Source organism: Bufo bufo, chromosome 3 (genome assembly GCF_905171765.1).
Source record: "Bufo bufo chromosome 3, aBufBuf1.1, whole genome shotgun sequence".
Taxonomy (NCBI): domain Eukaryota; kingdom Metazoa; phylum Chordata; class Amphibia; order Anura; family Bufonidae; genus Bufo; species Bufo bufo.
Window position 1 is genome coordinate 684338706 of NC_053391.1, and position 26984 is coordinate 684365689.

The 26984-nt window shown below is 44.4% G+C and overlaps 1 protein-coding gene across 1 annotated transcript; it reads right to left on the bottom strand.

Annotated features, from left to right (window-relative positions):
* On the bottom strand, positions 1 to 25268 carry KLHL35 (kelch like family member 35). Its single transcript, XM_040426460.1, has 7 exons — positions 25192 to 25268; positions 5844 to 6734; positions 3694 to 3878; positions 3381 to 3499; positions 2933 to 3124; positions 571 to 759; positions 1 to 356 (listed from the first exon to the last, which is right to left on the bottom strand). The coding sequence occupies exons 2-7, from the start codon at positions 6707 to 6709 to the stop codon at positions 168 to 170; spliced, it is 1740 nt and encodes a 579-aa protein (XP_040282394.1). The 5' UTR covers positions 6710 to 6734; positions 25192 to 25268; the 3' UTR covers positions 1 to 167.
* Between the last annotated feature and the right edge of the window lie 1716 nt (positions 25269 to 26984).

The window sequence follows — 26984 nt, forward strand, 5'->3', positions numbered from 1 at the left end:
CAACATTTGTGATCCTCACAGCACAACATACATATCCGGACACTACACCACACAGAAAAAAAACGCTGCACGCTATACGCTGCACGTACCAGAACGTCTCCACATACAAGTATTCACAGTATCGGAAAAAGTACAAAAATATTAAATAAAGTTCATGGTCCCAAGAGTCACGCTGCCGGCCGGTGCAAGATGGTGACGCAGCCATGATAGCTGGTGCAGCGCTGCAGTGGGGGCTCCGCATCCACCTTCCCAGTTTTGGGGTCGAATACGAAAGCGTTTTCCGTTCCTTCGCCATTTTGATCCCTTCCGCCCAGTATGTACATTTTACCTCCACAGACCGCCACGCCGCAGCTCTCCTGCACACAGACAATCGGAGCATAAGACCAGAATATGTGTCACAATGTCATCATCATCATCTGGTCCTACACAGTCATGCTACCAGGTTTCCCCACCGATGACAGCCGATCACTGGGGAGACTTTGTGATCATCTTATCATCAAGGACCCAAAGGGTTGTCCACAGTGGAGAACCCCTTTAAGTAGCCCTTCCATTGACCGCGGTGTGACTCACCAGAGCTCCGGGCAGGGACGCCACTTCGCTCCACACGTCTGTCTCCGGGTTGTAGCTGAAGATTGTGCTCAGCAGACCACCGACCACGTACACAAGGCCGTCCAGCTCTACAGCGTTAATGCACCTCTGAGAGAACGGCGCCGGCGTCTTGTAGGTCCAGGCCTCAGCTTCGGGGTCGTAGCACTGCACCTGGAATGGGTTTATGATGAGAGTTTACGTCCCAACTGGATGACTGGATTTTTTTAAAAAAAATTCTAAATGCCCTACTAGGACCTAATACAGGATGGGGATCCCGTTTCGGAAGAAGCCACAACATCGCCCACTTATTTCAATGACGTCCTTCATGTCTGGCCCTACATAGCTTCCTCCGGCTGCTTTTAGAAACAGTTGTGTAGCAGCTCTATTTTTTTCTGATACAAAGCTCCAAATCTCCTGCGTAGGCACAGAGTGAAATGATACAGCGGTGGTTCCCTGCAGCCACCACTAGAGGGAGCTGATGAGCCTCCTGTACTCCGAACCCCTTAGTGACCACCAACAGGCCTTTCTCTAGTCTAGTCCACCGTATGCGCTGCATGCTACGCGCTGTTCCGTGCCCGGAGGAACGGATGCTCAGCTATCAATTCTGAGAAACCTCCGATCCTGGCTGTTTAACCCCTTAGATGCTGTGCTCAATAAAAAAAAAACGCTTTTAGAAGGTGGAGGCCCATACAAAAGTGTTGCAGTGTATTATGTACAGTAACTGATCAAACAACCGCATCTTAAAATCCTCTAAAAATGTTGGCAAAAAAATTCAAGAAAAAAAAATCCCAAGTAAAAAAAAAAAAAAATAGACATTTTTCCTACAAAGTGAGCTTTTTGTTGAAAAAGAAAAAACAGAATTGCTGTGTTTTTTGTTTTTTTTTTATAAAATTTGATCAAAAAGTAACGTGCTCCAAAATGTTACCAATGTTACCCTGCCAAGAACCCATCAAGGGAAAGATAAAAATGTTAGGGCTCTCAGAATATGGCGGCACAAAAAAAAAAAAAATTCCTTTTTTTTTTTAAAAGGAAAAGTTTGAGCAAAAGTAGCAAAACATAAGAATAAACTAAGGCCCCATGCAAACGACCGTAGCCCTTTCGCACTACGCAAATCATGGGTGCGATCCTTGTGCCGTATGCATTTTATTTGCGGACCCATTGATTTCAATGGGTCTGTGGTTTGCATTTTGCGGACAAGTTCTATCTCTTGCGGAACGGACAAACGGATGAGGAAAGCGCACACGGCTCATCCGTAGAATATGCCCTATACTTGTCTGTCAAATGTGGGCCACGGACCTATTGAAGCCAATGGGTCTGCAAAAATGCGGATGCAACGCAAGGCCTAAACGGGATATTGCCGTAATCGTACTGATCTGGAAAGTTATCGTGTCATTTATACCACGCAATGAATGCCATTAAAAAAAAAAATCAACCCTAACACTCGAAAGCATTTAATAAAGGTTCTACAATGTGTTATTTGAGGTCCACAAAAAATATAATATGGACCAAGAAAAAAACAAGCCCTCCGAGGGAGATGGAAAAAAAAAAAAAAGTTCCAGCTGGGAATGTGATGGACAAATATAGGAGTTATTTGTGACCCGTGAGCTCCCTCTAGTGGTGACTGCAGAAAGTCCACACTTTTTCTCTACACTCTAAGGCCTCTTGCACACGAACGTTGTGCATCCGTTCCGTGCATTGGGGACTGCAATGTGCGGTCCCCAATGCACGGGCAACGTCGGAACGGATTTAGACCCATTCAACTTGAATGGGTTGTCCGCACCGTAAAAAAAAATAGAACAATTAGCATGCGCTATTTTTTTGCGGTGCGGAGGCACGGACAGAAACACCATGGAAGCGCTCCGTGGGGGTTCCGATCCGTGCTTCCGTTCCGCATCTCCCTGATTCAAGCGAACGGGTCCGCATCCGTGATGCAGAATTGCACACGGGCCGGTGCCCATGTCTTGCGGACCCGCCGTATGCGGGCCGCAATATGGCCACGGGCGCACAACGTTCGTGTGCAAGAGGCCTAAGGCTATGGAGGGGATTTGGAACTATGTATCAAAAAAAAAAAAAACTGAGCTCTGATCGCCATAATCAAATTAGCGTATTTCAATGTAAATGGTCTTCAAGGTGGGGGGGGGATAAGATAATCACCAGTCCCGCGCCGCCTACTGATGATGACGTCACACACATTGTGCAATCAGAAGAAGTCACTTGATCTGACCAGAAGGCGCCATCTTACCCATCGGGCCTGCGCCTCCCTGAGGCCTGTGGTCCACACCGTACGGTAGATCTGGACTCTATCATCCTTCCATCCATTCTGGAAGCCAAGAACTGACTGTACCTTATCCGTGTTCCCAGAATCCTCCACCGCTCCGCCGATGACGTACAGCCTGTTCATGCAGCAGACCGCCGCCGCCGCCGAGCTCACAGCTTCCAACATGGGGCTCACCGGAGACCAGGCGTTAGTGAACGAGTTGTACCGCTCCACCGAGGACAACCGCTTCACACCGTCAAATCCACCGACAGCGTAAATCTGGAGAACATTACCTAATTAATAATACATTGATACCGAAAGGGTTAATTATCTAACAGTAAAAACTCGCCAACTTTTGAATGCCCTTTACATTTAAATTCTTCACCGTTTTCAACCTCTCTGCTTGCCGTCAGCGAATAGGAACGCTGGCAACTTACATTAAGAGACTGAAAACCTCACTCCGATCCCCCACATTGTGATGAACCCTCCACCTACGTGGGCAGGATGGGGGGGGGGTTCAGGTGTTTTGCGGTACCTCTCCATGAAGGACGGCCATCTTGTGTCTCCAACGGCCCTTGCGGAGTGGAGCGACCTTAATCCAGGAATTCAGCTGAGTGCTGAGCATCCAGACGTCACTGCTGTTAATGTGACCCCCTGAAGAAGGCAAGCGATGGACACTGTTATATACCGTCACTAGGGGGCAGCGTCGTTGTGAGATCAGGATACAATGTGTCAGAAATGTTACAATAGTCTCTGCGGGAAAGACTAAGGGCAGGTACTGAGAGGTCTCATGGCTGAGGAGATGTATCTTCAGACCTTTCTAAGGGTGTCTACAGGTCATACATCACCTGAGATATAGACATTGTTCTTCAGTGTAGTGGCCGCAAACTCAGACTTGGTGTAACCCGGCATACTGGCGAGCGTCATCCATTGCCCGCTCTTTGGATGGTAGCATTCAGTAAAGGGCAGTTTGAGAAGACCCTTTTTATCGCAGCCACCGATGATAACTATGGCTTCCGACAAATTCATGAACCTGTGTGTATAAATAATATCTCCATATAGTGCCGAAATAATACCGTTATACAGTTCTTAGGTAATATCACCGTTCAACACTCACATGTGTCCTCCCGTCATCATTGTTCTTGCAGCTAGTTCTGCGTGATTCATTGCCGCCATTTAGTGGTTGCGTTTGTACTGAAACACACTATATAAAAATAATAGTGCCCTATAGTGATCACACAGTGCCCTATAGTGCAATGTATTGCTTCAGTATATAGCTCTCATCCAGATGCTATACAGTACTCAAATAATACCATGGTTTAATGCCCATGCAACACTGCCACAGAGTGCATAAGTAATACACCCATATTATACCGTTCTTAAATGTCACCATGCAATGCCCACATAATACTAACAGTGTTCAAATAATACCGCCGTACCGTGTTAACATAACATGCCCATAATGGTTCTATAGTGCCGCACACTGCTCAAATAATATTGCCATGCACATACAGAGATAGAATAGTGCAATACAGTGCTTATATAATACCACCAAAGAGTATAATACTGTCACTAACTGTCCAAATAATAATTGCTATACAGAGCTCACCCAATATTACTTTGCTGTATTTTAACTGAACATAGTTCCTACTTAATGGTGAAATATACCGTAGTGCTCAGATAACACCATCATATAATGCTCTACTAATACTCCACTAATACACTGCTCACTGCCCAAATAATACTGTCATACAGTGCCCACATCACAACTAGAGGTTCACAACTATAACCTGGTTGTGTCCTAGTTATCATACAATAGTCCCACAATATAGCCCCCATATAAGTTATAACACCAACACAGAGCGCTCAAGAATACCGCTATACTGAAATAAAAATGCCATCCACTTTCCAAATAACACTGTAATCCAGGACCACATAACACTACCTTTCTGTGCTCAATGGCAGTGCTGCAAAGTGCTGGCAGAATATTACCATATCGGTGCAGGAGGATGATACGTGAGAGCGCCACCTGGTGGCAACTCATATGTATCCTCCAAGTCAGAGAGAAAATAAGCAGAATGGTAATGGTGCACTGGTGTGGCAGCACTAATGGGGCACTGGTGTGTCAGCACTAATGGGGCACTGCGTGGCTGACAATAATAGGGGGACTATGTGACTGGCACTAATAGGAGGCACTGTGTGGCTGACAACATTAGGGGAACTGTGTGGTTGACACTAGTTGAGGACACTGTGTGGCTGGCACTATTTATTTTATTTTATGCACTTATATAGCGCTACTATATTCCGCAGCGCCTTACAGACATTAGCATCCAACTGTCCCCAATGGGGCACTACTAGTATTTTATCTTTGATGGCCTTTAAATCCCTATGTGATGCACTAGCAACGTAAAGGGTTTTTCCTGAGGCACACATCTACCAGATATGCCACAACCATCTGATAAGTGGAGGCTCCAACCATGGGACCCACATATATCAAGGTGGTGGCACATGCATGCTGCTCTCTCCATTGTAGTGTGTGGGAGTTGTGAGATGCTCAGTTGTTTCTGTGTTCCCCCAAAAGTTGGGAGACCCAAAAGTGGACCCCCTACCTGTCAGATATTTACTGTCCATATGTTATAACTGTCTCAGATAAGAATATCTCTCAATGTTTTATTACAGCCCTTGAAAGTGATACAATCTCACAATGTGACCCTCAGACCAGAAGTGGTGGCCATCAGTAACATGGAAGATGGATAAGTGGACCACTTCGAAAACAACCTTCCAGTGAAGTTTGAATATAAGAGGATGGTTGATCTGGACTGGTCGCTATCCCTTCATTCATATTCTCTGCCATCCCTTGAACTTGATGGACAAGTTTTGTTTTTTAAACCATGCTATGTAACTATGAAGCTCATAGAAAAAGACAATGAAGCTCAAAAGGAATAGAAGTCAATGACCACCAAAAGACCATCATATATCATAACTGAATGTTTCTTACCTTCTCGGTCTCACTCTGAGGGAATTCAATGGATTTCCCAGAATAAGGTATCTCCGAGCCTCATGAAGTAGAGGAAAACACTCCGGACATTCTTGGATGGTCTTGTCCATTTCCACCTTCTCCAAAAAGTAAGCAGGATCTATCAAGGGTAATCTCACGTTTTCTAGAAGATCCTTCAGAGCTGCTCTACCTCGGCTTTTATTTTCCCTCACCCATCTCATGACAGCTTCAAAGACAGTTTCTTCCTTGCTTACCACTAGGTCATCATTAGACAAATACCTAATCAGTTCCTCTTTAGTCAACTCTAAGAACTCCTCATGGCAGGAGACCTCCTCAAAACCTTCTAGCATTAGCTTTTTGCTTTTCTCAGACAATGAAATGATGGAGAACATGTCTGCAAACTTCATGATGCCTACACAATTGGAAGGGTCTAGTTGGCTGTCAAGAAATTTCACACACTCATCCCGAAGACTGCAGATGTGAAGCAGATCAGAAGCCTGCAAGATGTCCTCTACATTGTCTTCTTCTATCTTAGGACTCCCACCGTACATGAAGTCAAGTAGAACTCCCATAATTCGAGCTGAGATTTTCTCAATTTTCACAACACTGAGATTGCTCTCCTTGAGTTTACCACCAAACATAGCTCGGAAATAAGAACTATTGGCTGACAAGACACCTCGATGACAAGGAAACATCTGATCTTCTATGAGGAGAACCACGTCTGTAAAAATTCCACTTTGTCTGTAAATGTTTAAGTTCTGCAATATCTCCTTGGCATGACATGCCCCACCACACGATCTTGTCTGAACCTTATCTGTCCTTGGCTCATGAATTGAGTTTTCGAGATGGTAGGTCTTATATTCCATTTCCTCATAGATGACCTCTTGAAGCCTGGATTAAATAACATAAAAATCGTTAGAGGAATGGATACCTGATTCATGTTCTTGGAAGGAAGGAACAGTATTGTATAATGGTTTAGGTCTTGAGACTACTAGTTTTAGTCTCGGCCTGTGTCCTTTAAGGCAGTGCTTCCCAACCAGTGTGCCTCCAGTTGTTGCAAAACTACAACTCCCAGCATGCTTAGACAGCCTTTGGCTGTGCGGGCATGCTGGGAGTTGTAGTTTTGCAACAGCTGGAGGCACACTGGTTGGGAAACACTGCTTTAAGGGAAGGCTCACCAACAATTTCTGACGTATAACTGAGACACGTGAGAAAATATAATTGGTCTGTGTTCTGTGACCCTCACAGGTTTCTAGAATGAAGGATCTGCAGGACTTCTTCTGAGCCTTTAGACCTTCATTACAGTGGGACTTTAACAGTACCATTGCTGCAAATGGAAAATTCCAAGCACAGGCTAGCACTAAACTAGCGATGCAACCCTTCTATTCTCAGGATTGGAGATGGGTCCCAGAGGTTGGAACCATGCCGATCACAAAATGATGGCATAACCTAGAAATATGCCATCAACTTATTAGATGGGGAAACACCAGCCATAAATTTACAGCAGGTTCTTAGGTTCCTCACCTGTGCTTTAAGGACTACCAACCATAAATTTACAGCAGGTTCTTAGGTTCCTCACCTGTGCTTTAAGGACTACCAACCATAAATTTAGAGCAGGTTCTTAGGTTCCTCAACTGTGCTTTAAGGACTACCAACCATAAATGTAGAGCAGGTTCTTAGGTTCCTCACCTGCGCTTTAAGGACTACCAACCATAAATTTACAGCAGGTTCTTAGGTTCCTCACCTGTGCTTTAAGGACTACCAACCATAAATTTACAGCAGGTTCTTAGGTTCCTCACCTGTGCTTTAAGGACTACCAACCATAAATTTAGAGCAGGTTCTTAGGTTCCTCAACTGTGCTTTAAGGACTACCAACCATAAATGTAGAGCAGGTTCTTAGGTTCCTCAACTGTGCTTTAAGGACTACCAACCATAAATTTACAGCAGGTTCTTAGGTTCCTCACCTGTGCTTTAAGGACTACCAACCATAAATTTACAGCAGGTTCTTAGGTTCCTCACCTGCGCTTTAAGGACTACCAACCATAAATTTACAGCAGGTTCTTAGGTTCCTCACCTGCGCTTTAAGGACTACCAACCATAAATTTACAGCAGGTTCTTAGGTTCCTCACCTGCGCTTTAAGGACTACCAACCATAAATTTACAGCAGGTTCTTAGGTTCCTCACCTGTGCTTTAAGGACTACCAACCATAAATTTACAGCAGGTTCTTAGGTTCCTCACCTGTGCTTTAAGGACTACCAACCATAAATTTACAGCAGGTTCTTAGGTTCCTCAACTGTGCTTTAAGGACTACCAACCATAAATGTAGAGCAGGTTCTTAGGTTCCTCACCTGCGCTTTAAGGACTACCAACCATAAATTTACAGCAGGTTCTTAGGTTCCTCACCTGTGCTTTAAGGACTACCAACCATAAATTTACAGCAGGTTCTTAGGTTCCTCACCTGTGCTTTAAGGACTACCAACCATAAATTTAGAGCAGGTTCTTAGGTTCCTCAACTGCGCTTTAAGGACTACCAACCATAAATGTAGAGCAGGTTCTTAGGTTCCTCACCTGCGCTTTAAGGACTACCAACCATAAATTTACAGCAGGTTCTTAGGTTCCTCAACTGTGCTTTAAGGACTACCAACCATAAATGTAGAGCAGGTTCTTAGGTTCCTCACCTGCGCTTTAAGGACTACCAACCATAAATTTACAGCAGGTTCTTAGGTTCCTCACCTGTGCTTTAAGGACTACCAACCATAAATTTACAGCAGGTTCTTAGGTTCCTCACCTGTGCTTTAAGGACTACCAACCATAAATTTAGAGCAGGTTCTTAGGTTCCTCAACTGTGCTTTAAGGACTACCAACCATAAATGTAGAGCAGGTTCTTAGGTTCCTCAACTGTGCTTTAAGGACTACCAACCATAAATTTACAGCAGGTTCTTAGGTTCCTCACCTGTGCTTTAAGGACTACCAACCATAAATTTACAGCAGGTTCTTAGGTTCCTCACCTGTGCTTTAAGGACTACCAACCATAAATTTACAGCAGGTTCTTAGGTTCCTCACCTGTGCTTTAAGGACTACCAACCATAAATTTACAGCAGGTTCTTAGGTTCCTCACCTGCGCTTTAAGGACTACCAACCATAAATTTACAGCAGGTTCTTAGGTTCCTCACCTGCGCTTTAAGGACTACCAACCATAAATTTACAGCAGGTTCTTAGGTTCCTCACCTGTGCTTTAAGGACTACCAACCATAAATTTACAGCAGGTTCTTAGGTTCCTCACCTGTGCTTTAAGGACTACCAACCATAAATTTAGAGCAGGTTCTTAGGTTCCTCAACTGTGCTTTAAGGACTACCAACCATAAATGTAGAGCAGGTTCTTAGGTTCCTCACCTGCGCTTTAAGGACTACCAACCATAAATTTACAGCAGGTTCTTAGGTTCCTCACCTGTGCTTTAAGGACTACCAACCATAAATTTACAGCAGGTTATTAGGTTCCTCAACTGTGCTTTAAGGACTACCAACCATAAATTTACAGCAGGTTCTTAGGTTCCTCACCTGTGCTTTAAGGACTACCAACCATAAATTTACAGCAGGTTCTTAGGTTCCTCACCTGTGCTTTAAGGACTACCAACCATAAATTTACAGCAGGTTCTTAGGTTCCTCAACTGTGCTTTCTGGCCTATTGAGACCCAGAAGAGAAGACTTAAGTAGGTTCACACTACAGTTTGCCTATGTGTTCGGCGTGGTATAACTGGGGCATCTTTCTGACTGAATGTTCCACGCCTCCCTGCTGCCTATGATGCCTGAATCTAATTAGAGCCTAGCCTAAAATTTACAGTCCTGCTGCGAGGACTGGTAATGCACAGAATACACAGGGCTGTGTCTTCCCTGAATTTTCAGATCAATAAAGGAGGACACAATAACGTTCAGGAGGCTGCGGAAGTGTCACATGGCCACGACACGAGATTTCCTCTCAGGTGACAGATCAGTGGGGCTGTTGCTATCATTTCACGCTCTGTTGCTGCTACTCACAACCCCCCATCATGACTGTTACAGCGAAAACAATCTGGGGCCCATAGGGGAACATCGCTGCTCCTCTCCAGTGTGATGGCTACTGATAAAAAATACAGCTGGAGGCAAACAAAAAGGATCTGAAATAGAAGATGGAGACTTTCAACACCTGAAAAAATATAATGGAGGAGATTTACAAAGCCCCAAAAGTCTATCACTGTGCCAAAAATGGAGTACATGGCCAACAAGAGTTAGAAGATGCTCAAATGTATTAAGGGCGTGCACTATTTTTTGCTGCAAAATATAGGTGTGTTGTGATATGTAAAAACATGGCAAGGAAATTCAAGATTAAGACAGATTTTCTGATAATTTCACAATCCTTGGTGATCTGGAGTAGTGAAAGGGTTCATTTTACATTTCCTGCTGGTCTAAGGTAGTGAAAAAGTTTACTTATAGACTCCCGGGTAGTGAAATGGTTAATTACACACTCCCTGGTGGTCTAACATAGTGAAAGAGTTAGTTTCACATTCCCTGGTGGTGTAGGCTACTGAAAGGACTCTTTTACGTCCACTGTTGGGCTGTGGCAGTGAAGGGGTCAGTGTTCCATCCCCAGGGGGCACTTTTATATATATTTTTTTTTATTTTGCTACCTGTAGGAGAAAATATGTAATATACTTAACTTTCCGAAGTTGCGTGGAACCAGGTCATGTGACCTTCTGAGAACCCTTCTTCCGCTGACATCACCGCCTTACATAGGTTTCCAGTCTTAATTCAGGAGTTTGCGCATGTGCAGGAAGAGGAATAGTTCCCTTGCTGCATGCGCAGTTGAGGTGGATTCAGGAGTTTGCACATGCGCAGGGAGAGGAACTAGTATTCTTCCTGCGCATGTGCAAACTCCTGAATCCACCTTATCTGCACATGTGACAGGGGAACTATTCATCTCTCTGCGCATGTGCAAACTCCTGAATCCACCTTATCTGTGCATGTGACAGGGGAACTATTCATCTCCCTGCACATGTGCAAACTCCTGAATCCACCTTATCTGTGCATGTGACAGGGGAACTATTCATCTCACTGCGCATGTGCAAACTCCTGAATCCACCTTATCTGTGCATGTGACAGGGGAACTATTCATCTTACTGCGCATGTGCAAACTCCTGAATCCACCTTATCTGCATATTAGACAGCGGAACTGTTCATCTCCCTGCGCATGTGCAAACTCCTGAATCAACCTTATCTGTGCATGTGACTGGGGAACTATTCATCTCACTGCGCATGTGCAAACTCCTGAATCCACCTTATCTGCATATTAGACAGCGGAACTGTTCATCTCCCTGCGCATGTGCAAACTCCTGAATCAACCTTATCTGTGCATGTGACAGGGGAACTATTCATCTCACTGCGCATGTGCAAACTCCTGAATCCACCTTATCTGCATATTAGACAGCGGAACTGTTCATCTCCCTGCGCATGTGCAAACTCCTGAATCAACCTTATCTGTGCATGTGACTGGGGAACTATTCATCTTACTGCGCATGTGCAAACTCCTGAATCCACCTTATCTGCACATGTGACAGGGGAACTATTCATCTTACTGCGCATGTGTAAAATCCTGAATCCACCTTATCTGCACATGTGACAGGGTAACTATTCATCTTACTGCGCATGTGCAAACTCCTGAATCCACCTTATCTGCACATGTGACAGGGTAACTATTCATCTTACTGCGCATGTGCAAACTCCTGAATCCACCTTATCTATGCATGTAACAGGGGAACTATTCATCTCCCTGCGCATGTGTAAAATCCTGAATCCACCTTATCTGCACATGTGACAGGGGAACTATTCATTTCCCTGCGCATGTGCAAACTCCTGAATCCACTTTATCTGCACATGTGACAGGGGAACTATTCATCTCCCTGCGCATGTACAAACTCCTGAATCCACCGTATCTGCACATGTGACTGGGGAACTATTCATCTCCCTGCGCATGTGCAAACTCCTGAATCAACCTTATCTGCACATGTGACTGGGGAACTATTCATCTCCCTGCGCATGTGCAAACTCCTGAATCCACCTTATCTGCACATGTGACAGGGGAACTATTCATCTCCCTGCGCATGTACAAACTCCTGAATCCACCTTATCTGCACATGTGACTGGGGAACTATTCATCTCCCTGCGCATGTGCAAACTCCTGAATCCACCTTATCTGCACATGTGACAGGGGAACTATTCATCTCCCTGCGCATGTGCAAACTCCTGAATCCACCTTATCTGCACATGTGACTGGGGAACTATTCATCTCCCTGCGCATGTGCAAACTCCTGAATCCACCTTATCTGCACATGTGACAGGGGAACTATTCATCTCACTGCACATGTGCAAAATCCTGAATCCACCTTATCTGTGCGTGTGACAGGGGAACTATTCATCTCACTGCGCATGTGCAAACTCCTGAATCCACCTTATCTGCACATGTAACAGGGGAACTATTCATCTCCCTGCGCATGTGCAAACTCCTGAATTCACCTTATATGCATATTAGACAGCGGAACTGTTCCTCTCCCTGCGCATGTGCAAACTCCTGAATCCACCTTATCTGCACATGTGACAGGGGAACTATTCATCTCTCTGCGCATGTGCAAACTCCTGAATCCACCTTATCTGTGCATGTGACAGGGGAACTATTCATCTCCCTGCACATGTGCAAACTCCTGAATCCACCTTATCTGTGCATGTGACAGGGGAACTATTCATCTCACTGCGCATGTGCAAACTCCTGAATCCACCTTATCTGCATATTAGACAGCGGAACTGTTCATCTCCCTGCGCATGTGCAAACTCCTGAATCAACCTTATCTGTGCATGTGACTGGGGAACTATTCATCTTACTGCGCATGTGCAAACTCCTGAATCCACCTTATCTGCACATGTGACAGGGGAACTATTCATCTTACTGCGCATGTGTAAAATCCTGAATCCACCTTATCTGCACATGTGACAGGGGAACTATTCATCTTACTGCGCATGTGCAAACTCCTGAATCCACCTTATCTATGCATGTAACAGGGGAACTATTCATCTCCCTGCGCATGTGTAAAATCCTGAATCCACCTTATCTGCACATGTGACAGGGGAACTATTCATTTCCCTGCGCATGTGCAAACTCCTGAATCCACTTTATCTGCACATGTGACAGGGGAACTATTCATCTCCCTGCGCATGTGCAAACTCCTGAATCAACCTTATCTGCACATGTGACTGGGGAACTATTCATCTCCCTGCGCATGTGCAAACTCCTGAATCAACCTTATCTGCACATGTGACTGGGGAACTATTCATCTCCCTGCGCATGTACAAACTCCTGAATCCACCTTATCTGCACATGTGACTGGGGAACTATTCATCTCCCTGCGCATGTGCAAACTCCTGAATCCACCTTATCTGCACATGTGACAGGGGAACTATTCATCTCCCTGCGCATGTGCAAACTCCTGAATCCACCTTATCTGCACATGTGACTGGGGAACTATTCATCTCCCTGCGCATGTGCAAACTCCTGAATCCACCTTATCTGCACATGTGACAGGGGAACTATTCATCTCACTGCGCATGTGCAAAATCCTGAATCCACCTTATCTGCACATGTAACAGGGGAACTATTCATCTCCCTGCGCATGTGCAAACTCCTGAATCCACCTTATCTGTGCATGTGACAGGGGAACTATTCATCTCACTGCGCATGTGCAAACTCCTGAATTCACCTTATATGCATATTAGACAGCGGAACTGTTCCTCTCCCTGCGCATGCGCAAACTCCCGAATCCACCTCAACTGCGCATGTTGCAGGGAGAGGAATAGTTCTGGCCCTATCCACAGCCAATGTGACATCCTGGCCCGGAAACCTGGTAAAGGACGTGACCTGGTAAAGTCATGTGACCGTTTTCCCCAAAAAGCCGATCCAATCAACTTTGGAACGGTGGCAGAAGAATTGTCAATCCCCTTTTTTTTTTTCATGATGATGATTTTGAATCCTTGGCAGAGAACTTCGCCGCCATGTGAAGCACTGCGCGGATTTCCCATTGAAATCAATGGGGCGGAGTTTGACAGGCAATCGGAATGTCATCTGTCGGAACCCCACGACTTCATACCAGACACATGTGGTGGAAGATGTTGGTAGGAGAACCTCCAGAGGGGAAGCGGACTTGTTTGTAGGTTATGAAACGAGACGTCGTGTTGTCTCCAGAGCAGAAAAAGGGAAATAGCTGGCGCTGAGTCAGCGGAGTTCATGTAGAGGTTACAACCCCCAATATTGTGGCCACGTGGCAGATATCACAACATACTGTCCAGACACAGATGTAGCAGAGCTGAAATTCTTATTACTCCAGGCTGTGTCACGAAAACTGACTGCCCTACTGCATTGTAAGAGTTAGGGCTCATGCACACGACCGTATGGCTTTTTCAGTGTTTTAGGGGCCGTTTTTAACGGATCCGTTTTTTGTTTCAGTAGTGTTTCCGGTTCTGTTCTGCTTTTCCGTTCCGTTTTTCCGTATGGCATATACAGTATACAGTAATTACATAGAAGAAATTGGGCTGGGCATAACATTTCCAATAGATGGTTCCGCAAAAACGGAACGAAAACGGAAGATATACGGAGTACATTCCGTATGTGTTCCTTTTTTTTTGCGGACCCATTGACTTGAATGGAGCCACGGAACGTGATTTGCAGGCAATAATAGGACATGTTCTATCTTTGAACGGAACGGAAAAACAGAAATACGGAAATGGAATGCACACGGAGACACTTCCGTTTTCTTTGCTGACCCATTGAAATGAATGGTTCATTATATGTAACGCAAAAAACGTTTGTGTGCATGAGCCCTTAATCTGTTAGTAGGGGGGGGGGGGAGTCAAACTGCTTGATAGGATTAGATACACAGCTCAGCAGAGAGTATCACACAGGAGAGGATTAGATACACAGCTCAGCAGACAGTATCACACAGGATAGGATTAGATACACAGCTCAGCAGACTGTATCACACAGGATAGGATTAGATACACAGCTCAGCAGACAGTATCACACAGGGTAGGATTAGATACACAGCTCAGCAGACAGTATCGCACAGGATAGGATTAGATACACAGCTCAGCAGACAGTATCACACAGGATAGGATTAGATACACAGCTCAGCAGACAGTATCACACAGGATAGGATTAGATACACAGCTCAGCAGACAGTATCACACAGGGTAGGATTAGATACACAGCTCAGCAGACAGTATCACACAGGATAGGATTAGATACACAGCTCAGCAGACAGTATCACACAGGATAGGATTAGATACACAGCTCAGCAGACAGTATCACACAGGATAGGATTAGATACACAGCTCAGCAGACAGTATCACACAGGATAGGATTAGATACACAGCTCAGCAGACAGTATCACACGGGATAGGATTAGATACACAGCTCAGCAGAAAGTATCACACGGGATAGGATTAGATACACAGCTCAGCAGACTGTATCACACAGGGTAGGATTAGATACACAGCTCAGCAGACAGTATCACACAGGGTAGGATTAGATACACAGCTCCGCAGACAGTATCACACAGGATAGGATTAGATACACAGCTCAGCAGACAGTATCACACAGGATAGGATTAGATACACAGCTCAGCAGACAGTATCACACGGGATAGGATTAGATACACAGCTCAGCAGACAGTATCACACGGGATAGGATTAGATACACAGCTCAGCAGACAGTATCACACGGGATAGGATTAGATACACAGCTCAGCAGACAGTATCACACGGGATAGGATTAGATACACAGCTCAGCAGACAGTATCACACAGGATAGGAATAGATACACAGCTCAGCAGACAGTATCACAGAGGATAGGATTAGATACACAGCTCAGCAGACAGTATCACACATGATAGGATTAGATACACAGCTCAGCAGACAGTATCACACATGATAGGATTAGATACACAGCTCAGCAGACAGTATCACACAGGATAGGATTAGATACACAGCTCAGCAGACAGTATCACATAGGATAGGATTAGATACACAGCTCAGCAGACAGTATCACACAGGATAGGATTAGATACAGCAGCTCAGCAGACAGTATCACACAGGATAGGATTAGATACACAGCTCAGCAGACAGTATCACACAGGATAGGATTAGATACACAGCTCAGCAGACAGTATCACACAGGATAGGATTAGATACACAGCTCAGCAGACAGTATCACACAGGATAGGATTAGATACAGCAGCTCAGCAGACAGTATCACACATGATAGGATTAGATACAGCAGCTCAGCAGACAGTATCACACATGATATGATTAGATACACAGCTCAGCAGACAGTATCACACAGGATAGGATTAGATACACAGCTCAGCAGACAGTATCACACAGGATAGGATTAGATACACAGCTCAGCAGACAGTATCACACAGGATAGGATTAGATACACAGCTCAGCAGACAGTATCACACATGAGAGGATTAGATACACAGCTCAGCAGACAGTATCACACATGATAGGATTAGATACACAGCTCAGCAGACAGTATCACACATGATAGGATTAGATACACAGCTCAGCAGACAGTATCACACAGGATAGGATTAGATACACAGCTCAGCAGACAGTATCACACAGGATAGGATTAGATACACAGCTCAGAAGACAGTATCACACAGGATAGGATTAGATACAGCAGCTCAGCAGACAGTATCACACATGATAAGATTAGATACACAGCTCAGCAGGCAGTATCACATAGGAGAGGATTAGATACAGCAGGTCAGCAGACAGTATCACACGGGATAGGATTAGATACAGCAGCTCAGCAGACAGTATCACACATGATAGGATTAGATACACAGCTCAGCAGACAGTATCACACAGGATAGGATTAGATACACAGCTCAGCAGACAGTATCACACAGGATAGGATTAGATACACAGCTCAGCAGACAGTATCACACATGATAGGATTAGATACACAGCTCAGCAGACAGTATCACACAGGATAGGATTAGATACACAGCTCAGCAGACAGTATCACACAGGAGAGGATTAGATACACAGCTCAGCAGACAGTATCACACAGGATAGGATTAGATACACAGCTCAGCAGACAGTATCACACAGGATAGGATTAGATACACAGCTCAGCAGACAGTATCACACATGATAGGATTAGATACACAGCTCAGCAGACAGTATCACACATGATAGGATTAGATACACAGCTCAGCAGACAGTATCACACAGGATAGGATTAGATACACAGCTCAGCAGACAGTATCACACATGATAGGATTAGATACACAGCTCAGCAGACAGTATCACACAGGATAGGATTAGATACACAGCTCAGCAGACTGTATCACACAGGATAGGATTAGATACACAGCTCAGCAGACTGTATCACACAGGATAGGATTAGATACACAGCTCAGCAGACAGTATCACACAGGATAGGATTAGATACACAGCTCAGCAGACTGTATCACACAGGATAGGATTAGATACACAGCTCAGCAGACAGTATCACACAGGATAGGATTAGATACACAGCTCAGCAGAAAGTATCACACGGGATAGGATTAGATACACAGCTCAGCAGACTGTATCACACAGGGTAGGATTAGATACACAGCTCAGCAGACAGTATCACACAGGGTAGGATTAGATACACAGCTCCGCAGACAGTATCACACAGGATAGGATTAGATACACAGCTCAGCAGACAGTATCACACAGAATAGGATTAGATACACAGCTCAGCAGACAGTATCACACGGGATAGGATTAGATACACAGCTCAGCAGACAGTATCACACGGGATAGGATTAGATACACAGCTCAGCAGACAGTATCACACGGGATAGGATTAGATACACAGCTCAGCAGACAGTATCACACGGGATAGGATTAGATACACAGCTCAGCAGACAGTATCACACAGGATAGGAATAGATACACAGCTCAGCAGACAGTATCACAGAGGATAGGATTAGATACACAGCTCAGCAGACAGTATCACACATGATAGGATTAGATACACAGCTCAGCAGACAGTATCACACATGATAGGATAAGATACACAACTCAGCAGACAGTATCACACAGGATAGGATTAGATACACAGCTCAGCAGACAGTATCACATAGGATAGGATTAGATACACAGCTCAGCAGACAGTATCACACAGGATAGGATTAGATACAGCAGCTCAGCAGACAGTATCACACAGGATAGGATTAGATACACAGCTCAGCAGACAGTATCACACAGGATAGGATTAGATACACAGCTCAGCAGACAGTATCACACATGATAGGATTAGATACACAGCTCAGCAGACAGTATCACACAGGATAGGATTAGATACACAGCTCAGCAGACAGTATCACACAGGATAGGATTAGATACAGCAGCTCAGCAGACAGTATCACACAGGATAGGATTAGATACACAGCTCAGCAGACAGTATCACACAGGATAGGATTAGATACAGCAGCTCAGCAGACAGTATCACACATGATAGGATTAGATACAGCAGCTCAGCAGACAGTATCACACATGATATGATTAGATACACAGCTCAGCAGACAGTATCACACAGGATAGGATTAGATACACAGCTCAGCAGACAGTATCACACAGGATAGGATTAGATACACAGCTCAGCAGACAGTATCACACAGGATAGGATTAGATACACAGCTCAGCAGACAGTATCACACATGAGAGGATTAGATACACAGCTCAGCAGACAGTATCACACATGATAGGATTAGATACACAGCTCAGCAGACAGTATCACACAGGATAGGATTAGATACACAGCTCAGCAGACAGTATCACACAGGATAGGATTAGATACACAGCTCAGAAGACAGTATCACACAGGATAGGATTAGATACAGCAGCTCAGCAGACAGTATCACACATGATAGGATTAGATACACAGCTCAGCAGGCAGTATCACACAGGAGAGGATTAGATACAGCAGGTCAGCAGACAGTATCACACGGGATAGGATTAGATACAGCAGCTCAGCAGACAGTATCACACATGATAGGATTAGATACACAGCTCAGCAGACAGTATCACACAGGATAGGATTAGATACACAGCTCAGCAGACAGTATCACACAGGATAGGATTAGATACACAGCTCAGCAGACAGTATCACACATGATAGGATTAGATACACAGCTCAGCAGACAGTATCACACAGGAGAGGATTAGATACACAGCTCAGCAGACAGTATCACACAGGATAGGATTAGATACACAGCTCAGCAGACAGTATCACACATGATAGGATTAGATACACAGCTCAGCAGACAGTATCACACATGATAGGATTAGATACACAGCTCAGCAGACAGTATCACACAGGATAGGATTAGATACACAGCTCAGCAGACAGTATCACACATGATAGGATTAGATACACAGCTCAGCAGACAGTATCACACAGGATAGGATTAGATACACAGCTCAGCAGACTGTATCACACAGGATAGGATTAGATACACAGCTCAGCAGACTGTATCACACAGGATAGGATTAGATACACAGCTCAGCAGACAGTATCACACAGGATAGGATTAGATACACAGCTCAGCAGACTGTATCACACAGGATAGGATTAGATACACAGCTCAGCAGACAGTATCACACAGGATAGGATTAGATACACAGCTCAGCAGACCGTATCACACAGGATAGGATTAGATACACAGCTCAGCAGACAGTATCACAAAGGATAGGATTAGATACACAGCTCAGCAGACAGTATCACACAGGATAGGATTAGATACACAGCTCTGCAGACAGTATCACACAGGATAGGATTAGATACACAGCTCAGCAGACTGTATCACACAGGATAGGATTAGATACAGAGCTCAGCAGACAGTATCACACAGGATAGGATTAGATACACAGCTCAGCAGACAGTATCACACAGGATAGGATTAGATACACAGCTCAGCAGACAGTATCACACAGGATAGGATTAGATACACAGCTCAGCAGACTGTATCACACAGGATAGGATTAGATACACAGCTCAGCAGACTGTATCACACAGGATAGGATTAGATACACAGCTCAGCAGACAGTATCACACAGGATAGGATTAGATACAGCAGCTCAGCAGACAGTATCACACAGGATAGGATTAGATACACCGCTCAGCAGACAGTATCACACAGGATAGGATTAGATACGCAGCTCAGCAGACAGTATCACACAGGATAGGATTAGATATGCAGCTCAGCAGACAGTATCACACAGGATAGGATTAGATACGCAGCTCAGCAGACAGTATCACACAGGATAGGATTAGATACACCGCTCAGCAGACAGTATCACACAGGATAGGATTAGATACACAGCTCAGCAGACAGTATCACACAGGATAGGATTAGATACAGCTCAGCAGACAGTATCACACAGGATAGGATTAGATACACAGCTCAGCAGACAGTATCACACAGGATAGGATTAGATACACAGCTCAGCAGACAGTATCACACAGGATAGGATTAGATACACAGCTCAGCAGACAGTATCACACAGGATAGGATTAGATACACAGCTCAGCAGACAGTATCACACAGGATAGGATTAGATACACAGCTCAGCAGACAGTATCACACAGGATAGGATTAGATACACAGCTCAGCAGACAGTATCACACAGGATAGGATTAGATACACGGCTCAGCAGACAGTATCACACAGGAGAGGATTAGATACACGGCTCAGCAGACAGTATCACACAGGATAGGATTAGATACACGGCTCAGCAGACAGTATCACACAGGATAGGATTAGATACACGGCTCAGCAGACAGTATCACACAGGATAGGATTAGATACACGGCTCAGCAGACAGTATCACACATGATAGGATTAGATTCACAGCTCAGCAGACAGTATCACACAGGATAGGATTAGATACACGGCTCAGCAGACAGTATCACACAGGATAGGATTAGATACATGGCTCAGCAGACTGTATCACACAGGATAGGATTAGATACACAGCTCAGCAGACAGTATCACACAGGATAGGATTAGATTCACAGCTCAGCAGACAGTATCACACAGGATAGGATTAGATACACGGCTCAGCAGACAGTATCACACAGGAAAGGATTAGATACACGGCTCAGCAGACTGTATCACACAGGATAGGATTAGATACACTGCTCAGCAGACAGTATCACACATGATAGGATTAGATACACGGCTCAGCAGACAGTATCACACAGGATAGGATTAGATACACAGCTCAGCAGACAGTATCACACAGGATAGGATTAGATACACGGCTCAGCAGACTGTATCACACAGGATAGGATTAGATACACAGCTCAGCAGACAGTATCACACATGATAGGATTAGATTCACAGCTCAGCAGACAGTATCACACAGGATAGGATTAGATACACAGCTCAGGAGATGGTATAACACATTAGGCTAATATATTAGGATGAAGTGAAGATCGCGCCCGCTGCCTTCAGTGAAAACCAGTCATTAGTGACCGATGACTCTGAGTTTATTACTTGCTTTATATTTAGTTAATAATTATTACCGCTCTGCCCCGGTGTATGTCCTAAGAGCGATCGCAACCCTCCTGCTCAGCCCCGGGGACATCAACTCCACCCGGTAATATGTATATATATATACAGCCGATCAGCTTGTCGTTCCTATTGTAAAAGTCATCTTGTTAATGATACAGACATATATACAATATACAGTACACAGACATATCTACAGTATATACACATACAGTATACAAACACTTATATACAGTACATACATATATACTGTATACACAGATACAAATACACACATGTACAGTATACACATATTCCATATATATATATATATATATATATATGACATATATAGTATAGATATACAGTAGGCACATACATATATACATATCCAGTATATAGACAGTATACATACATATATATCTAGTATACACACACATATATATATATATCTAGTATACACACATAAATATCCTGTATACACACATATATTTCCAATATACACACATATATATCCAGTATATAGACATATATATATCCAGTATACAGACAGTACACACACATATATATCCAATACACACACACACACACATATATATATATCCAGTATACACACACATATACACCCAGTATACAGACAGTATACACATATACACCCAGTATACAGATACATATACACCCAGTATACAGACAGTATACACACACATATACACCCAGTATACAGATACATATACACCCAGTATACAGACAGTATACACACACATATACACCCAGTATACAGATACATATACACCCAGTATACAGACAGTATACACACACATATACACCCAGTATACAGATACATATACACCCAGTATACAGACAGTACACACACATATATATCCAATACACACACACACACATATATATATATATCCAGTATACACACACATATACACCCAGTATACAGACAGTATACACATATACACCCAGTATACAGATACATATACACCCAGTATACAGACAGTATACACACACATATACACCCAGTATACAGATACATATACACCCAGTATACAGACAGTATACACACACATATACACCCAGTATACAGATACATATACACCCAGTATACAGACAGTATACACACACATATACACCCAGTATACAGATACATATACACCCAGTATACAGACAGTATACACACACATATACACCCAGTATATACACACATATACACCCAGTATACAGACAGTATACACATATACACCCAGTATATACACACACACATATACACCCAGTATACAGACAGTATACACATATACACCCAGTATACAGATACATATACACCCAGTATACAGACAGTATACACATATACACCCAGTATATACACACACACATATACACCCAGTATACAGACAGTATACACATATACACCCAGTATACAGATACATATACACCCAGTATACAGACAGTATACACACACATATACACCCAGTATACAGACAGTATACACATATACACCCAGTATACAGATACATATACACCCAGTATATACACACACACACACACATATACAGACAGTATACAGACACATATACACCCAGTATATACACACACACACACACACACACATATACAGACAGTATACACACACACATATACACCCAGTATATACACACACACATATACACCCAGTATACAGACAGTATACACATATACACCCAGTATACAGATACACATACACCCAGTATACACACATATACACCCAGTATACAGACACATACACCCAGTATACACACATATACACCCAGTATACACACACATACACCCAGTATACAGACACATATACACCCAGTATACAGACACATACACCCAGTATATACACATATACACCCAGTATATACACATATACACCCAGTATACACACATATACACCCAGTATACACACATATACACCCAGTATACAGACACATACACCCAGTATACACACATATACACCCAGTATACAGACAGGTGTAGTAGATGCGGCGCTGCCGTCTCCGGCTATCACACGGTCACCCTCCGTCTGCTGCTGACACAAAGCCCCGGTACTCACCTGCCCTCAGTCACGGTCCGGCGCCCCCTGTGGCCGCAGTGTGGGGGGCTGCTCTGTGTCCGGAGGGGCAGGAGGTGGGAGCAGACAGTTCCTGCAGCCTCTTCCTCCTTAGAGGGTGCAATGCTCTGCCGGTCCCAGCTGTGAGCAGAGGAGGAGGAGACTGCTCCATACAAAGGACCGGGGGCTGCTCACCCCTCCCGGGGATCCCATCATCCGCTTTACAGGCAGGGGGCATCACTCCCATCATCCAGGAGCCTGACACTGCACCCCAAATACTCCATGTGCTGTGCAGGTGCATGCAGACTATTGCCCCCTGTTATCAGCCCTGGGAGAGGATGACTGTAGGACAGGAGAATACAGACTATTGCTCCCTGTTATCAGCCATTTCAGGAGAGGTGAGAGAGGCGTACTAAGGACCCCCGGCGACATTACCGCCGTCCGCCGCTCCTCTACTATTATATATCTGATATCCAGCACTACCAACCGCGAAGGCCGCGTACGGCGTACATATTAGGACATCCTCAGACATCCTCCACAACTGCCTCCCCGCAGGGCGCTCATTTTTCATCTGTCTCCCCAAACAAATCTGCAGACGAGTGGTCAATATAGCCAGAGCCTAATGGTGACTACTGGAAACCGTCAGTAAGTTTGTGAACAGACATTACCCAGCAGCTTATGCAGATGATCCCCCAAGCAAACGCCGTGCAGACGGTGAACAAGCAGGGCAGGCTGGCAGATTACAGCAGGGGGGCTCCCACAGATTGCACTTCTCTAGTCAACATCAAATACGGAACCATTCATTTTAATGGTTAAGCAAAAAAACGGAATGTACTCCGTATGCATTCCGTTTCCGTATTTCCATTTTTCCGTTCCGTTCAAAGATAGAACATGTCCTATTATTGCCGCAAATCACGTTCCGTGGCTCCATTCAAGTCAATGGGTCTGCAAAAAAAACAAAACGGAACACATACGGAATGTACTCCGTATGTCTTCCGTCTCCGTTCCGTTTTTGCGGAACCATCTATTGGAAATTTTATGCCCAGCCCAATTTTTTCTATGTAATTACTGTATACTGTATATGCCATACGGAAAAACAGAACGGAACCGGAAACACTACTGAAATAAAAAAACGGATCCGTTAAAAACGGCCCGCAAAACACTGAAAAAGCCATACGGTCGTGTGAACGAGCCCTTATCTCTGCTGTAGTGCAGTTTAAGGCCTCATGCACACGACCGTATTTTATTTCCTTGTCCGCTCCGTTTGTTTTTTTTGCTGATAGGATGCGGACCCATTCGTTTCAATGGGTCCACAAAAAATGCGGACAACACACAGTGTGCTGTCCGCATCAGTATGTCCATTCCGTAGCCCTGCAAAAAAAATAGTGCATGTCCTATTTTTTTCTAGTTTGTGGACACGGATAGGCATTATTACAATATCCATACGGACATCAACCTTTTTTTTTTTTTTGCGGATCCGCAAAACACATACGGTCGCGTGCATGAGACCTAAAAGGCATATATGTCTGCATAGGGGCTGTATACACAAAACAGTGGAAGATTTTTAATCAAGACTATGCGCAAAGTTGTGCACTGGAAAGTAAAAAAAAAAAAAAAAGATTGCGAAAGTCTACATACCCTTGTTTTGCTCTCCTCCGGATGTCTGGCCCTGACACAGATGCTTCTTGCTGTGGAGCCGGGCACAGGACAGAAGATCACATCTGTCCAAGTGTAAGGCAAAAACATTCAACTTCTGCAAAACCTCCCCGCGCTGAGGACGTTCCCACAGCACCCTGGGAGCTCAGAGCAGGGAAGCCGTATATTTAGGGTTAACATCTTTGGTCTGGGGTGGTGAATGGGTTATACATGGGGCTCTAAGGTGATTATGGGCCAATATCCCTGCAGGGCTAGGGGTTTGCTATTGGTTAACACTGGAAATTCCTTGTTGTTTAGGGTGGTCAATGGGTCAATGGCTTTTTTGAGGTGGTCTGGGGTAGCGAAGGGTAAAACGGCACATATGATTTAATTAGCTTTAATTAATATAGCTCAACATGTCAGCATTAATTCATTTCTTAATAAGGGGTGACACTTTGTTTTTCTGATACAGAGCTCCAAACCCCCTGCTTTCGTAGCGACATGACACCGTGCTGCCACTAGAGGGATCTCACTGAATGCAGATTTATGCAGAGTGCAATACTAGCCATATACATCTGTATGCGGTGAGCTCCCCCTAGTGGTAGCTGCATGCACTAAGCATTTACTAATCACTAGAAGAAGAAAAAAAGACTGCCTTCCTTTAAAGGGAACGTGGCACCAAAAATTTAGGGATAACTGTCCTTTTTATTTTTCCCCCCTAATCTGTCTATATTGTATATGTTTTATTCTATTTCCTTCACATGAATATGGGGGAGACAAGCCCACTAAAATAGCTGAGGGCGGTGATTGGCTACAGCGGTCACGTGCCGTCTCCCAGCACCCCGTCACCCCTATAACTAAACATCGCCAGGAGGACCAGACCAGCGCCACAGAGAACAGCGCTGCAGAAAAGCACGAATATAAGATTTTTTATTTATTTTAAGCTCTTTGAGGGCTCGGCTGAGATTTTTTATTCTCTGAGACAAGTCCTTCAACAGCTTTCATAAATCTGCTTCACACCTAGCACGTGGACCATAGGAATCTCTAGTCTGAAGACGACTCGTTCACTTTGTGGGTGTGCTTTGTGACCTATGTAGAGTTCATTGTGCAGGGAGGGGGAGCAGACAAGTTCTGTGCATCTCCTACTATGAATGGTGGATCCTGTGTTATCTGTCATTGTAATGCTGCCTTAAATGATAATGAGAAGCAGATCCCACAGAACTGGAAGTTTCTGATGATTATGGGGTTCAGTGGCCAGTGTGAAAACGTCAACATTTCTGAATAGTTATTTTTAATATAATTAGTGACAGAAAATAAACTAGAAAAATACATCTAAAGGGGTTGTCTGGGTTCAGAGCTGAACCCGTACATACCCACATTTTCACCCAGGCAGCCCACCGGATATGAGCATTGGAGCATTTCATGCTAAAGCCCAGCAGTGAGCCCGGTGACGTCACCGGCACTAATGGGCGGGCACTGCCCTAGTCTGTATAACGGTAAGGGCAGCGCTAAAGCCGGCCCATCAGAGCCGGTGACGTCACCCACAACACTGCTAGGAGAAAGCCCCCGCCTAGCAGTCCTTATGGAGAGCCCAGTGCGTCATCAGATCTCCAAAAATTGCCTTTGCTCTGCGCAGGGGAAAGGGGAGCATGAAATACTCTAATGCTTATATCAGGGGGGGCTGCCTGGGTGAAGATGTGGGTATGTCCAGGTTCAGCTCTGAACCCAGAAGACCCCTTTAACTTGAAAGTTTAATTGAGGCTTCGATCACAGCTCTTGGGGCATTTTTTTTTTTT

Excerpts from the sequence above, each read along its gene's own strand:
- KLHL35 (XM_040426460.1), bottom strand. The coding sequence starts at position 6,709 with ATGGAATATAAGACCTACCATCTCGAAAACTCAATTCATGAGCCAAGG. Across the intron at positions 760-2,932 it reads ATTCTGGGAACACGGATAAG|GTGCAGTGCTACGACCCCGA; the intron begins GTACAGTCAGTT and ends AACCCATTCCAG. Across the intron at positions 357-570 it reads CGTCCCTGCCCGGAGCTCTG|GAGAGCTGCGGCGTGGCGGT; the intron begins GTGAGTCACACC and ends GTCTGTGTGCAG.